Source organism: Aquarana catesbeiana, linkage group LG06 (genome assembly GCF_042186555.1).
Source record: "Aquarana catesbeiana isolate 2022-GZ linkage group LG06, ASM4218655v1, whole genome shotgun sequence".
In the NCBI taxonomy this organism is placed as follows: Eukaryota; Metazoa; Chordata; class Amphibia; order Anura; family Ranidae; genus Aquarana; species Aquarana catesbeiana.
The window spans coordinates 409,614,675-409,629,390 of record NC_133329.1 but is presented as its reverse complement, the minus strand read 5'-3'; the positions used below and the strand labels follow the sequence as shown (position 1 = coordinate 409,629,390).

The window sequence follows — 14,716 nt, the reverse complement described above, 5'->3', positions numbered from 1 at the left end:
TAGCCATTCCCACATGGGCCTATCCCTTTACCTCTTCCTTTCTACATCAGTTTCTTTGAGAGAAGCATTTTCTAACTAAAGCTTTAGATGGCAATGTAGTATCATAGATGCCATAGGTCAAATGTGTCAAAAGGTCAGGCTATTCGCTTTTATTGACCTAGCCTGGGTGCAGTGTTTGACCAGAGCTCCTCTGGCTTTTTATTTAGAAAGTTTTGGTAGCCATTCCCACATGGACCCATCCCTTTACCTCTTCCTTTCTACATCAGTTTCTTTGAGAGAAGCATTTTCTAACTAAAGCTTTAGATGGCAATGTAGTATCATAGATGCCATAGGTCAAATGTGTCAAAAGGTCAGGCTATCCACTTTTATTGACCTAGCCTGGGTGCAGTGTTTGACCAGAGCTCCTCCTAAAGCAAGGGGAAAAGCCAAAAATGTGTACATGGACCATTGAATCGTTTATATTTGCCCAATATATAATAGTATCTTTTTTTTTTTTTTGTTCCAGTGGCATTTGTTTGAGAAAAGGTGACACAAAGAGAGAAAAGTTTACTTCTAAAAACAACAAATTTTTATATGCAAGTCTGAAAAATCACCAAACCTATATATTTTATATCTGATGTAACACAACAGTCTGCACAAATGGTATGTCCACCCCTGCTCTAGAAGACTTTTAACTATGCAAATTCCACTCATTATATCCTTCGTAATCTGCTGCACAGAGTCGATTTAGGATAGAATGGGGTCCTAGGCAAAACAGCAGCCTTGAGCCCACCATACCTCCATTACTTATTCATTACTTACTGACTTTGATAAGAATTGCAGTGGGCACAGAGAAGCCTCCCCGTCTGCATTGTTTCTACTGTCATGGCCCCATCAGAAAGCAACTGCCCACAAGTACATTATCTCTTACCCTATGTTCACACCTATGCGTTTTTTAGTGCGTTTTGTCACCGGATGGCCACGCCCTATTGCTATATAAGAGTCGGCAGAGAGCGGGCAGCGACAACAAAACAGATGAAGACATCAACAGAACAAGAGCAGCTTTTTTTTTTTCCTTGGCGGGTAATCAGCAGAGAGGAAGAGGCGGCAGGAAGCGACGGTGGGAAGAGACAACAGCAGCGGAAAGAGACAGCTTGAGAAGAAGACAGCGGGAAGAGACAGCTTGAGGAGAAGACGTCGGGAAGAGACAGAGGGAAGGAGAAGATGGCTGGAAGGAGAAGATGGCGGGAAGGAGAAGATGGCGGGAAGGAGAAGATGGCGGGAAGGAGAAGATGGCGGGAAGGAGAAGACGGCGGGAAGGAGGAGACGGCGGGAAGGAGGAGACGGCGGGAAGGAGGAGACGGCGGGAAGGAGGAGACGGCGGGAAGGAGGAGACGGCGGGAAGGAGGAGACGGCGGGAAGGAGGAGACGGCGGGAAGGAGGAGACGGCGGGAAGGAGGAGACAGTGGGAAGAGACGGCGGGAAGAGATGGCTAGAGAAGAGAGAGCTATTAATAAAGGAATTGTCAAAAACGGCTCTTGTGTTTTTATTACATTTCACTGCTTTTTTGGTGAATGGGAAGGGGTACGATATACCCGGTTCACATAGGGGAGAGGCCGGGATCTAGGGGCCCCCTTCTTAATGGGGGGCTTCTAGATTCTGATAAGCCCCCCCGCTTGCAGACCCCGACAACCAATGGCAAGGGTTGTCAGAAAGAAGCCCTTGTCCTCATCAACATGAGGGCAAGGTACTTTGGGGTTGGGGGGGCGCAGAGCATCCACCCCCCCATGTTGAGGACATGTGGCCTGGTATGGTTTAGGAGGGGGGAGGGGCGCTCGCTCGTCCCCACCCTTTCCTGACCTGCTGGGCTGCATGCTCAGATAAGGGTCTGGTATGGATTTTGGGGGAGACCCCACGACTTTTATTTTTTTAATTTTGGCATGGGGGCCCCTCCGAATCCATACTAGAGGAACCCCACACCATTTTTTTTTTTCTGCAAATTTTTTTTTTTTTTTTTTTTTTTACATTCAGCTTTTAGAGGGGAACCCACTTACAGCTGATGACTCAACGGTTGCTAAGGACATGGCGGCCTGCTTCCCGCCCCCCTCCTTTGCAACCAGCTATATACAGTGTGTTTTACAGTGTGTTTAAAGAGAAAAAAAAAAAGTGAAAATGCATGAAAATTGCATGCAAAACGCTTAAACGCTGGTTTAAAAACGCAAAATGCACTGAAAAACGTGCCTGAAACACGCATCAAGCGCAGTCGCATAGATGTGAATCTAGACTTAGAAAGTAATAGGTGAGTACATGTCTTAGACCAGAACTGTCATCCTCCAATTTACTACAGGAGCATGATGATTGTAGCTGGGCCCCTTGGACATCTACCAGGTGGCTCCTGCCTAGATTTTATTGTGGATGGTCTGGTTCTCAGATTCCAAGGAGCCCCCTACATGTGGGGTTGGTGGTTCTTTTTTCTTGTTCCTGTTCTGTATAAATTCTTCTGTCTGCCTTTGCTTAATGGGCAGAACCTCTCATTGCTGATGATATTATACAGCCAACATGCACATGGTGGCCGGGTCATGCATACACGGGTGGTATCTGACTAATGTATGTAGGCATCTCAAAGACAAGACCTTTTTTAGCTTTAGCTATACTTTATGCTGAAATCTGACTGGTTGTTTGGTGTTTCTGCACCATGTGGCTGCTTTCAGCACTACTCAACCCCCGTGATGTCTGTGTTTTGCCTTTTCTTCTAACAAGGACTGTACATCTCATGGGTTTGCTTGTTATATCTAATCTCTCCATTTTTCTAATGAACTGATGGTTGTCTCCATTGTATGCGGGTCACAAGTCTGTCTGATTATAATTCAGGTTATCATAAATCCTAGCGCCCCATCGGTAACTCAGACAAGCACAACCTTATTAATTATGGATGTTGCTGAATTTACAGCGTCTGTGCATCCGCGGTGACTTCTTTTAATTTTAACGCCTGCACACCATTTTTCTATATAAAAGAGTTATTTATTCCTGTTGTCTATTAAAATAAAATAAAAAAATACATAAAAGTCAAGATAATCCATCTCAAAAGAAAAAAATACAGCATGTAACAAAGCCATGACTTAAAGTGTTCAACCAAAACTTTCTTCCTTTGTTCTGGATGTAATAATGATCCACGTTGCAGCAAACTAAGTCACACTTTATACATAGTTACATAGTAGGTGAGGTTGAAAACAGACACAAGTCCATCAAGTCCAACCTATGTGTGTGATTATACAGTATGTCAGTATTACATTGTATATCCCTGTATGTTGCGGTCGTTCAGGTGCTTATCTAATAGTTTCTTGAATCTATCGATGTCCCCTGCTGAGACCACCGCCTGTGGAAGGGAATTCCACATCCTTGCCGCTCTTACAGTAAAGAACCCTCTACGTAGTTTAAAGTTAAACCTCTTTTCTTCTAATTTTAATGAGTGGCCACGAGTCTTGTTGAACTCCCTACCGCGAAAAAGTTATATAGGGGTTTTATTTTACCTTCTTCTGCATCAGCTGTAGGGTTAGGGTTGTGGGTATTCAGGTTTCTCCTTTTTCTTTCTTTTTTTTTTGTTTTGTGCTCACCCATGCGGGTTTGAAGGACTTAAGGATTTGTGTCTCCTTATGAGAAAACTGACCTTTCAGTTTTCTTCAGGATTACCAAATCCTGGCCTGAGTCCTTGAGCTTGGAGACTTTGTAGAGTATTGGATGGGATAAAGCCTCCAAACCTGGGTCCGTGGTTTTTTGGGATTTTTTTTACCTTCCTTTTGATCAGCTATGAGCTTAGAGTTGTTCAGGGTTTTTAATTTTATTTTATCTTTTGGTGGAACTTGCCACATACCATGGTGTGGAGAGGATTTGGCGTCACCCAAGGTTCTCACTCATGCAGGTTGAGGGGCTGCAGATGAGTTTTGGATGGAATTAGGCCTCCAAACCTGGGTCCATGTTTTTATATGTTTATATATAATCTATGTATATATAATTTTTTTTTTTTTTTACCTAACCTCTGGATCAGCTTTGGGTTTAGGGTTGTGGGTATTCAGGTTTTTCCTTTTATGTTTTCACCCATGGAGCATATGATATCACCCAAGGTTCTCACCCATGCAGGTTGAGGTGCTCCAGAATGTGTGTCCCCTTAGGAGAAAACTGTCTTTCAGGGTTCTTCAGGATTATTAAATCCTGGCCTGGGTCCTCCAGCCTGGAGACTTTGTAGCATATTGGATGGGAAGAAGCTTCCACTCTTGGGTCCACGTGTTATCATTTATTTGTTTTACCTTCCACTGGATCAGCTGTTGGGTTAGGGTTGTTCAGGGTTTAATCTTATTTTATCTTTTGGTGGAAGTTTATGGACACGGGTCTTCTTCCTTTTTTTTTTTTTTTTTTTTTTTTTTTTTTTTTTTTTTTTTTGTCCAACCTAACATGAAAAAAATGACCTCCACACATAAAAAATTTGGAAGATTTTTTTCCACTTTGTAGCAAACTGGATTACACTTTATATGAGTTTTATTTTACCCTCCTCTAGATCAGCTCTGGGGTCAGGGTTTTGGATATTCAGGTTTTTACAATTTTGTTTTGTTCTCCCCCACGCGGGTTGATGGGCTCTAGGATGTGTTTCTCCTTAGGAGAAAACTGACCTTTCTGTTTTTTTTTTTTTTTCTCCAGGATTACTAAATCCTGGAACTGGGTCTTTGAGCCTGGAGATTATATAGAGTTATATATTTTTTTACCTTCCTCTGTACCAACTGTGAGTTTAGGGTTGTGGGTATTCAGGTTTTTACTTTTATATTTTGTTCTCATCATTGTGGGTTGAGGGGCTCCAGGATATGTGCCTCCTTAAAGAAGAATTAAACCCCGATGGGTTTTACTTCCTCTTTTTGCTCCCCGCAAGGCCTGCAAATGAAAAGCATAATGGGCAAGTATGCATTGCATACTTGCCCATTATATGACACTTACCTGCAAACGAAGCCCGCGCTGTCCCCTGAGTAGGCCGCGTCCATCTTCGCCCCTCTTCCTTCCTGGGTCACGGACTCCGACTATGTGACTGGCCGAAGTCGTGTGACGTCTCTCCCGCGCATGAGTGCGGGAGCCCTCAGTCACGGCACACGCTGGGGGAAGAAACGACATGGTAGTCCGTTTCTTCACAGCGCATGCGCCGATGACAACATTGGCGCACTACAAGTGAATTATTTCCTAAACGGCGCACGTTTAGGAGATATTTCCACTACCTATAGGTAAGCCTTATTCTAGGCTTACCTATAGGTCAAAGTCACCAAACAAGGGTTTACAACCACTTTAGGAGAAAAAGAACCTTTTAGTTTTTCATGCAGGATTACTAAATTTTGGCCTGGAGGTTTTGTAGAGTTATATTTTTTTACCTTCCTCTGAATCAGCTGTGGGTTTGGGGTTGTTTTTGTTTTTTTACCTTTATTTTTTGGTGGCACTTGATGGACGTGTCCTTTTTTTTTTTTTTTTTTTATTTCACCCTAACATAAAAAAATGACCTCCACACATAAAAAATGCATACATAGTCACAGGGCTGTGCTGTGTCATGGTGTAGAGAGGGTTTGATGTCACCCAAAGTTCTCACCCAGGCAGGTTGAGGGACTCCAGGCCTTTCCGTCTTCTCCAGGATTGCTACTAAATCTTGGTATGGGTCCTGGAGCCCGGAGACTTTGTAAAGTACTGATTGGGATGAAGCCTCCAACTCCTGGGTCCATGTTTTACTGGTGACCAGTACCTGCTGATTGTGTGGGTCTGCACAAGCTTTATAGTATGGGAGCTGAGTAGGTGTCAGGGCTGCTCCCTACCAAGGTGTCAGAAACCATGAAATCGGGCCGAGACAGAAGTACAGTTAAATCACACTTGTTTACTAATAAAAGTAAAAAGAACAAAATGTAGTCAAAGCATAGCCAAAGTTCAGTAACCGGAACAGATAGTCAGCCAAGCCAGAAGTCAGGGATCCATGTAGTGGAACAGCAAGCAGGATCTGGAGCCAGAAGGGATGTCAGCAAAGCAAGTCTTGAACAGGATCGCAGGAGATAGTTTCTGTGATGTTGACCAAGGCGAAGGCAGAGATCCTCTGGACTGGACGGCTTAAGTAGGCAGGACTGACGAGCAGGATATCATCAACAGCTGAATAACTGTGGAGAGATAGGAGCTGGAAATTAGCCGACAGCTGAGTGGCCAGCTCAGAGAAGGAAGGGCTGAACCCAGCCCTGACACAAGGAGACTATTGTGCTGCCAGGGTACAGCAGGTGCATGGACATGCTAAGGACGTGTGTCTGTCTGCAATGACCAGGTCAACACCTGGAACAGTTGCTGAAGGAGCAGCATGTAAACACTCCTGCTTTCTGGACGGAGAGACCGTATTCTGATAGTCTGCCCAGCAGCAGGGCAGAGAGACTGGACATGCTACACACGTCCTACGTACAATGATGACGTTTTTTTTTTAGGGTGTGTAACGAAGCGGAGATCTTATTATCAATTTCCCGGTGTACTATTATAACCATGAAATGTCTTTTTATGTGGAACATGTATTATCTACATTACAGTTTATTCGATTCTTACGATGACTCATAGAGCAAAGCTCGGAACGGGTTGATGGATATTTTACATTTTGGTCACGGGCTGAAGTCTTCCTCCTGAAACCGCTGAAGAGAATCAGATTTAAAGTGTATCTAAAGCCGCCCTCTTTCCCGGAGACAGCGATGGGAAATCCAAGGTGGTTCAGTTGTCACCTCAAGAGGAATAGAGGATTTTTTTTTCCTGTTTCGGTGACAACTACGATTGGGTGCTTTTTCAGTGAACGTGATTTCCTGTTGTGTCTCCCCTCTGGACTATGTGGGGATGTGCAATATACAAACTACAGGTGGGCCACTAAACCCTTGATTGGGCCCTGGTGTGAATCTAGCACATTATTGGAGCCTCATGGTTGGTTGTTATATCCCATTGATGCTCACATTGGGCTCTTTGAGTGAACTGAGTTGCTTCTATGACGGTCCTCCAATGACGTACTGACACATCCCCCGTCTCATTGGAGGATCTGCTCTTATCCAATTTGGATGAAGAGCAAGCACATACGAAATGGTCTACAACCTCCACATCTTCTGAGGACGTGGACTACGAAACGCGTAGAATCCTCCAATGCTGGACATTTTTTCAGTATTAATATGGTTTGTTTTGTTATTGAAGAAAATATTTGATTGTAACATTGTTGCAAGTTTTTGTACCTGGAGTTCAGGATTCAGATCAGTTTGGTTTACCTTTTGTTGCAGGATGTGCTTTGGGAAGATTTTGGATTCCCCGGAAGAGGAGGTCGGGAGAGCACTCTATGGGTTGGGAGCCGCGGAGCCAATACTCCGTGTCACATCGACTCTTATGGCTGCAATCTGGTGCTGCAGGTGGAAGGAAGGTAATATGAACAATGGTAATCCCCGCGTACAAGACCAAGGGCTGGTGACAACTCCGGGCAGGGGTCACATTACCGTACCAAGTCTACACCATTCCCATACCAAGTCTATGGTATAATATTGGCAGTGCCTGCTACAAATGGTCAGAGAGCTTGATACTGATATGAAACTTTTATTGAAACTTTGCTATGAAATATTTATATAAAACATTCCTTGAATAAAATACAGCCAACGGGTTTCGGGAATAGCTCTCCCCTACCTCAGGGCCTAATTGTAGAGTTTGAAATGGAATCCAGATAAGATTCCTTAAAGTGGTAATTTTTTAATCTTTCCATCTATTAAATCTTCTGCCCTTGTTGTTGTTTGGATAGTAAAACATTTTTTTTTCTGCCAGTAAATCCCTCATACAGCCCATTTCCTCTCTTGTCTGGTCATTAGCCTAGACTTATGACATCATACACAGCTCCCTCTCTCTCTCTCTCTCACTTCCGTAAGAGTTAGCAAGGAAGGGAAGCGGGGATGAGTCATAAGAGGGCCAATGAGAGCTGCAGAGCTGGAAGTGTGCCTCTGTGTGTGTCTGTGTAAATTCAGGAAGTGAACAGGCAGCAGCTGCAGCTGCCCACAGTTAAAATGGCTGCAGCCTCAGTGGAGGGAGATTTCTGCAGCATATTTGGCAAGTACAAAATCACAGTACATTGTTTAAAAAAAAATTAAAAAATCACAGTACAGTAATACCTCGGATTGCGAGTAAAGCGGCTAATGAGCGTTTCGCAATACGAGCTGAGCGTTGTCTCACAAAATGAGCAGGATTCAAGCCTCTGCGGTCTGCAGTACCCCGCATTTGGCCAGAGGGCGTCGAAGACGCTCGGAGCCACTCGGAAACACTCCGTTTCCGATTCTCCCTGAATGTTTCCAAGTGCATCTGAGCAGTTTCCGAGTGTCTCCGGCGCCCCCACACCTCTGGCCACATGCGGTACTGCATACAATAGAAGTCACTGTGGAACAAATTATCTTGGTTTCCATTGATTCCTATGGGGAAACTCGCTTTGATATACGACTGCTTTGGGTTACAAGCATTCTTCTGGAACTAATTATGCTCGTAATCCAAGGTACTATTGTATATATAAAATAATATGCAAAGTGGTTGGAGGGAAGCTTCAGATGTTTTTATTACATGAATTATATATAATTAATAATGGCAGCTTCACCATTGCCATTGATGCAGCAGGCTCCCCATTGCCTTCAATGCATGGAGATCTGAGTGACTGATCACATCTCCGCTTTTTTTTTCTTTTTTTTTTTTTTTTTAGCTTCTACAGTAAAGCCCTGATAAAGGGGGAGGCCTGTCCCCCGAAACAGGTTTTGGATATATTTTGTTTAATAAATGTAATAATATAATCGTATTCAATAAATATGCGAAGCACCCCTAATTTCATAATTGTGGGAATGTTAGCTGGCAGGATGTCATGATGATCCTCTGGCTTTACTGTTTTCTGAGCGGCCAGTCAAGTATGCAGCCAGTGAAATTAGAGTGGATTTGGGACCTTTTTGTTCGGTATGCTTGTTATTGCTCAGGGACTCCTAACCTATGGAAAGCAGAGGATGGTTATAACAGCCGGATATATAGTATGTGCAGAAGGAGGACCCCAGGAGGTTCTGTGCTCGGTGTGCGCAGAGTTTCTGGTACTGAAAATGTTAAAGGCAGGAAATGAAATGAACACGAATGTTGTTTTGCAACATTCGAGCATGTAGCCCGGCAGGTCAGGAAAGGGAGGGGACAAGTGAGCGCCCCCCTCCTGAACCATACCAGACCACATGCCCTCAACATGGCGGGGGTGCTTTGGTGCAGGGGGGGCTCTGCCCCCCCCCCCCCACTCCAAAGCACGAGGAGAAAGAAGAAGAAGCAGGAGAGGGAGAAGACCGGAGGGAGAGGGAGAAGACCGGAGGGAGAGGGAGAAGACCGGAGGCAGAAGGAAAACAGCGGAAGGAGAAGGAAAAGACTGGAAGGATAAGACTGGAGGCAGAAGGAGAAGACTGGAGGCAGAAGGAGAAGACTGGAGGCAGAAGGAGAAGACTGGAGGCAGAAGGAGAAGACTGGAGGCAGAAGGAGAAGACTGGAGGGAGAAGGAGAAGACTGGAGGGAGAAGGAGAAGACTGGAGGGAGAAGGAGAAGACTGGAGGGAGAAGGAGAAGACTGGAGGGAGAAGGAGAAGACTGGAGGGAGAAGACTGGAGAAGGAAGGAGAAGACTGCAGGGAGAGGGAGAAGAAGAAGACTGCAGGCAGAAGGAGAAGACTGGAGGGAGGAGGAGAAGACTGGAGGGAGGAGGAGAAGACTGGAGGGAGGAGGAGAAGACTGGAGGGAGGAGGAGAAGTTAGCAGGGAGAAGGAGAAGACTGGAGGGAGAAGACTGGAGGGAGGAGGAGAAGACTGGAGGGAGAAGACTGGAGGGAGGAGGAGAAGACTGGAGGGAGAAGACTGGAGGGAGGAGGAGAAGACTGGAGGGAGGAGGAGAAGACTGGAGGGAGGAGGAGAAGACTGGAGGGAGGAGGAGAAGACTGGAGGGACGAGGAGAAGACCTGGAGGGACGAGGAGAAGACCTGGAGGGACGAGGAGAAGACCTGGAGGGACGAGGAGAAGACCTGGAGGGACGAGGAGAAGACCTGGAGGGACGAGGAGAAGACCTGGAGGGACGAGGAGAAGACCTGGAGGGACGAGGAGAAGACCTGGAGGGACGAGGAGAAGACCTGGAGGGACGAGGAGAAGACCTGGAGGGACGAGGAGAAGACCGGGAGGGACGAGGAGAAGACCGGGAGGGAGAAGGAGAAGACCGCAGGGAGAAGGAGAAGACCGCAGGGAGAAGGAGAAGACCAGAGGGAGAAAGAAGCAGGAGAAGCCCAGAGGCGGAAGGAGAAGGCCTTTTTTAATAAAGGACTTGTCAAAAACTGTCTATTGTGTTTTGTCACACTACACTACTTTTTTTTGGTGAATGGGTAGGGGTACCATGTACCCGATACCCATTCACATGGGGAGGGCAGGATAAAGGGGGCTTCCAGATTCCGATAAGCCCCCCACCGGCAGACCCCGACAACCACCAGGCAAGGGTTGTCAGGGAGAGGCTTGGTTCGGGGGGGGGGGGGGGCGCTCGCTTGCTCGTCCCCTCCCTTTCCTGACTTGCCACGCTGCATGCTGGTCTGGTATGGATTTTGGGGGGGACCTCACGCCATTTAAAAAAAAAAAATATTTGGCGTGGGGGGGGGGGGGGGGTCCCTCCAAATCCATACCCAAGGGCCTGGTATGGACCTGATGATTATTAGAAGCTGTAAGAGTGCGTTTTCATTCCTGATGAAGACACAAAACTTTGCACAACATTTCACCCTCCTGAGCTGCTCTTAGGAAAAGGATAAGCAGAAAAAGTCAATCAGTTTTGGTTGAGATGTTCCGTATCGAATGTTGTTTTTTGAGTTCTGTGTGAAGTTTCCAGGTCTCGGGCCCCCCCTGACTTCTCCGAGTCTCTGAAGGCAGATTGTACAGATTAAATCTTCCTTGTATCGATCTCCCCGATCTCTGAGATGGGGAGGGGGTGCTACCCTGCTTACAACACTTATCCCATCTATTATCATTTTTTTCCCTGCTTTATTGATGCAAAAAAGGCCACACGCCGCTCTCCCTCCACAGAACGTTCAGCGTCAGAATGCTAATGGGAAAATAATTGATTAAACAAGAGCGACTTAAATGTCTGTAATAGAAACTTGCAGGATTGTGTCCGGGGGAAAATGTTAAGGCTTATTAGCTGGAACTCTGATACGTGTTACCTTGTCTCCAGAGGACTTGTCATTAAATTGTTTTATATTTACGCTGCGCGTTCAGAGGCCTTGCTATACATCCTGTGCAGACCCGGGTTTTGTAATCGACAAGAGTTTGTACAAGGCTCCAGAGACGCGTTTCATATTTATGTGTTTGTTTTTTTTTTTTTAGTGCTGATTGTAATACAGAAAATTTACCCGAACCCACCACACGTTCCCTTCTTTGTGTTTCAGGAAAAAGTGGCACCTCTTCCCCCCTGAGGACTCGGATCACCTGTACCCCACCCGCATCCCCTATGAGGAGTCCAGCATTTTCAGCAGAGTTCATGTGGTGAACCCCAACCGGAGCCGCTACCCATCATTCTGCAATGCCCACCCACATGTGGTCACCCTGCACCCCGGCCAGGTACGTCACTATGGCAACGGTAAACTGCAGAGTGCTGCGAGGCTGCAACATCCCGTATTGGAGCTCAGTGATGGGCGTGATGGATCAATTATACTAGTTTACAAGTTTACATAATTATTATTCAAATTCAGGAAAATAAATTGGCAACAAGTGAGGGTGTGGCTTGAAGAGGAGGTACATATCATGCATGTTGGGGGGGGGGGGGTTGTAACTCGGTGTTGCTTATTCATTGGGTGACTAGAAATGTGTGATTGGTTCATGAGTGATCCTTGGAGGAGGTGCATATCATCACATGTGTATGGGGGGGGGGGTTTGTAGCTCGGGGGTTGCTCATGTGTTGGGTGGCTGGAAGTGAGGGATTGCTTCATAAGTGAACCTCGGGGTGTTGTAATATGTTGGTAGATTTATGTGAAATTTTATATTTTATATATATATATATACACACACACAGTGGGGACGGAAAGTATTCAGACCCCCTTACATTTTTCACTCTTTGTTATATTGCAGCCATTTGCTAAAATCATTTAAGTTGATTTTTTTCCTCATTATTGTACACACAGCCCCCCATATTGTACACACAGCCCCCCATATTGTACACACAGCCCCTCATATTGTACACACAGCCCCTCATATTGTACACACAGCCCCCCATATTGTACACACAGCACCCCATATTGTACACACAGCACCTCATATTGTACACACAGCCCCCCATATTGTACACACAGCCCCCCATATTGTACACACAGCCCCTCATATTGTACACACAGCACCTCATATTGTACACACAGCCCCTCATATTGTACACACAGCCCCTCATATTGTACACACAGCCCCCCATATTGTACACACAGCACCCCATATTGTACACACAGCACCTCATATTGTACACACAGCCCCCCATATTGTACACACAGCCCCCCATATTGTACACACAGCACCCCATATTGTACACACAGCACCCCATATTGTACACACAGCCCCCCATATTGTACACACAGCACCCCATATTGTACACACAGCACCCCATATTGTACACACAACACCCCATATTGTACACACAGCCAGATCTGCAAGGAGGAATGGCAGAGGATCCCCAAATCCAGGTGTGAAAAACTTGTTGGATCTTTCCCAAAAAGACTCCTCAAAAGGGGCTTCTACTAAATACTTAGGCCCATGTGATATTTCAGTTTTTCTTTTTTTAATAAATCTGCAAAAATGTCAACAATTCTGTGTTTTTCTGTCAATATGGGGGGCTGTGTGTACAATATGGGGTGCTGTGTGTACAATATGGGGTGCTGTGTGTACAATATGGGGTGCTGTGTGTACAATATGGGGAGCTGTGTGTACAATATGGGGAGCTGTGTGTACAATATGGGGGGCTGTGTGTACAATATGTGGTGCTGTGTGTACAATATGGGGTGCTGTGTGTACAATATGGGGAGCTGTGTGTACAATATGGGGTGCTGTGTGTACAATATGTGGTGCTGTGTGTACAATATGGGGAGCTGTGTGTACAATATGGGGAGCTGTGTGTACAATATGGGGAGCTGTGTGTACAATATGGGGTGCTGTGTGTACAATATGGGGAGCTGTGTGTACAATATGGGGAGCTGTGTGTACAATATGGGGTGCTGTGTGTACAATATGTGGTGCTGTGTGTACAATATGGGGCGCTGTGTGTACAATATGGGGCGCTGTGTGTACAATATGGGGCGCTGTGTGTACAATATGGGGGTGCTGTGTGTACAATATGGGGGTGCTGTGTGTACAATATGGGGGGCTGTGTGTACAATATGGGGGGCTGTGTGTACAATATGGGGGGCTGTGTGTACAATATGGGGTGCTGTGTGTACAATATGGGGGGCTGTGTGTACAATATGGGGTGCTGTGTGTACAATATGGGGTGCTGTGTGTACAATATGGGGTGCTGTGTGTACAATATGGGGGGCTGTGTGTACAATATGGGGGGCTGTGTGTACAATATGGGGTGCTGTGTGTACAATATGGGGTGCTGTGTGTACAATATGGGGTGTTGTGTGTACAATATGGGGGGCTGTGTGTACATTAATGAGGAAAAAAATGAACTTAAATGATTTTAGCAAATGGCTGCAATATAACAAAGAGTGGAAAATTTAAAGGGGTCTGAATACTTTCCGTCCCCACTGTATATGTACACATACAGTACAAGATTGACCAGGCCAGATTTCAGTTGACAATGATTGGAGTTGATTGGAGTTGTCCGATTACACATATCAAAGGGGAAGTGGACAAACAAGATTTACTCCACATATCAAAGGGGACAGATAGTCCGGAGTCACTATGTTAATCTGCAAGAATGCAAATTAGGTCAGTTTATGACGGCAGCTGAATATAACGTTGTGTTCAGTCTGGTCTGTGTGTGACTATGAAGGCGCAGATCTAGGAAAAATGGGACTCTGAGTTATTTTTACTCTGTTGGATTTTTGTCACCTGTGGTCTTTGGACCTTGTTCTGTGTTGGAAGTCAATAAAGTGCACCTCTCTGGAAGAGTTGGGTTGCTGCGGAAGATTACTTACATCATCATTATAATAACTACTAATTAGCTACATACGATAATATATCACTACATTGGTGCCGTGACCCGGATCCGGGTCACGGCACCAATGTAGTGATATATTATCGTGTGTAATTAATCGCTCCGTTGATCCCCGCTGAGCCGGCCGATGACGGGTCCGTCTCCACTCGCTGTGCAGAACCTGTCAGAGCTCCGCTCTCCTCTATGAAAAGATCGGATGAAGACGGACAGCCTGTCCATTTTCATGCGATCCGACTCATTCGATTTTGATGTCCAAAGTTCTATGACAAGTCGCACAAGTGTGAATGGGGGTGTAACTCATGGCCGCGGAGGAAGCATAACATGGACACCTCCCAGTCCTTCACTGCTGAATCGCACGAACGACATACACTCACCGGCCACTTTATTAGGTACACCTGTTCAATTGCTTGGTAACACAAATTGCTAAATCAGCCAATCACACGGCAGCAGCTCAATGCATTTAGGCATCTAGATGTGGTGAAGATGACTTCCTGAAGTTCAAACCGAGCA

The 14,716-nt window shown here is 45.7% G+C and overlaps 1 protein-coding gene across 2 annotated transcripts in view; it reads left to right on the top strand.

The window, feature by feature from the left end:
• The window catches only part of HSPBAP1 (HSPB1 associated protein 1), a 115,583-nt gene that overhangs the window by 51,235 nt on the left and 49,632 nt on the right, over nt 1-14,716 (top strand). For both annotated transcript variants that reach the window (XM_073634481.1, XM_073634480.1), the window contains 2 exons: nt 7,284-7,420; nt 11,457-11,628. In XM_073634481.1, coding sequence (XP_073490582.1) covers nt 7,284-7,420; nt 11,457-11,628 — 309 coding nt within the window. The remainder of the gene's footprint in view (nt 1-7,283; nt 7,421-11,456; nt 11,629-14,716) is intronic.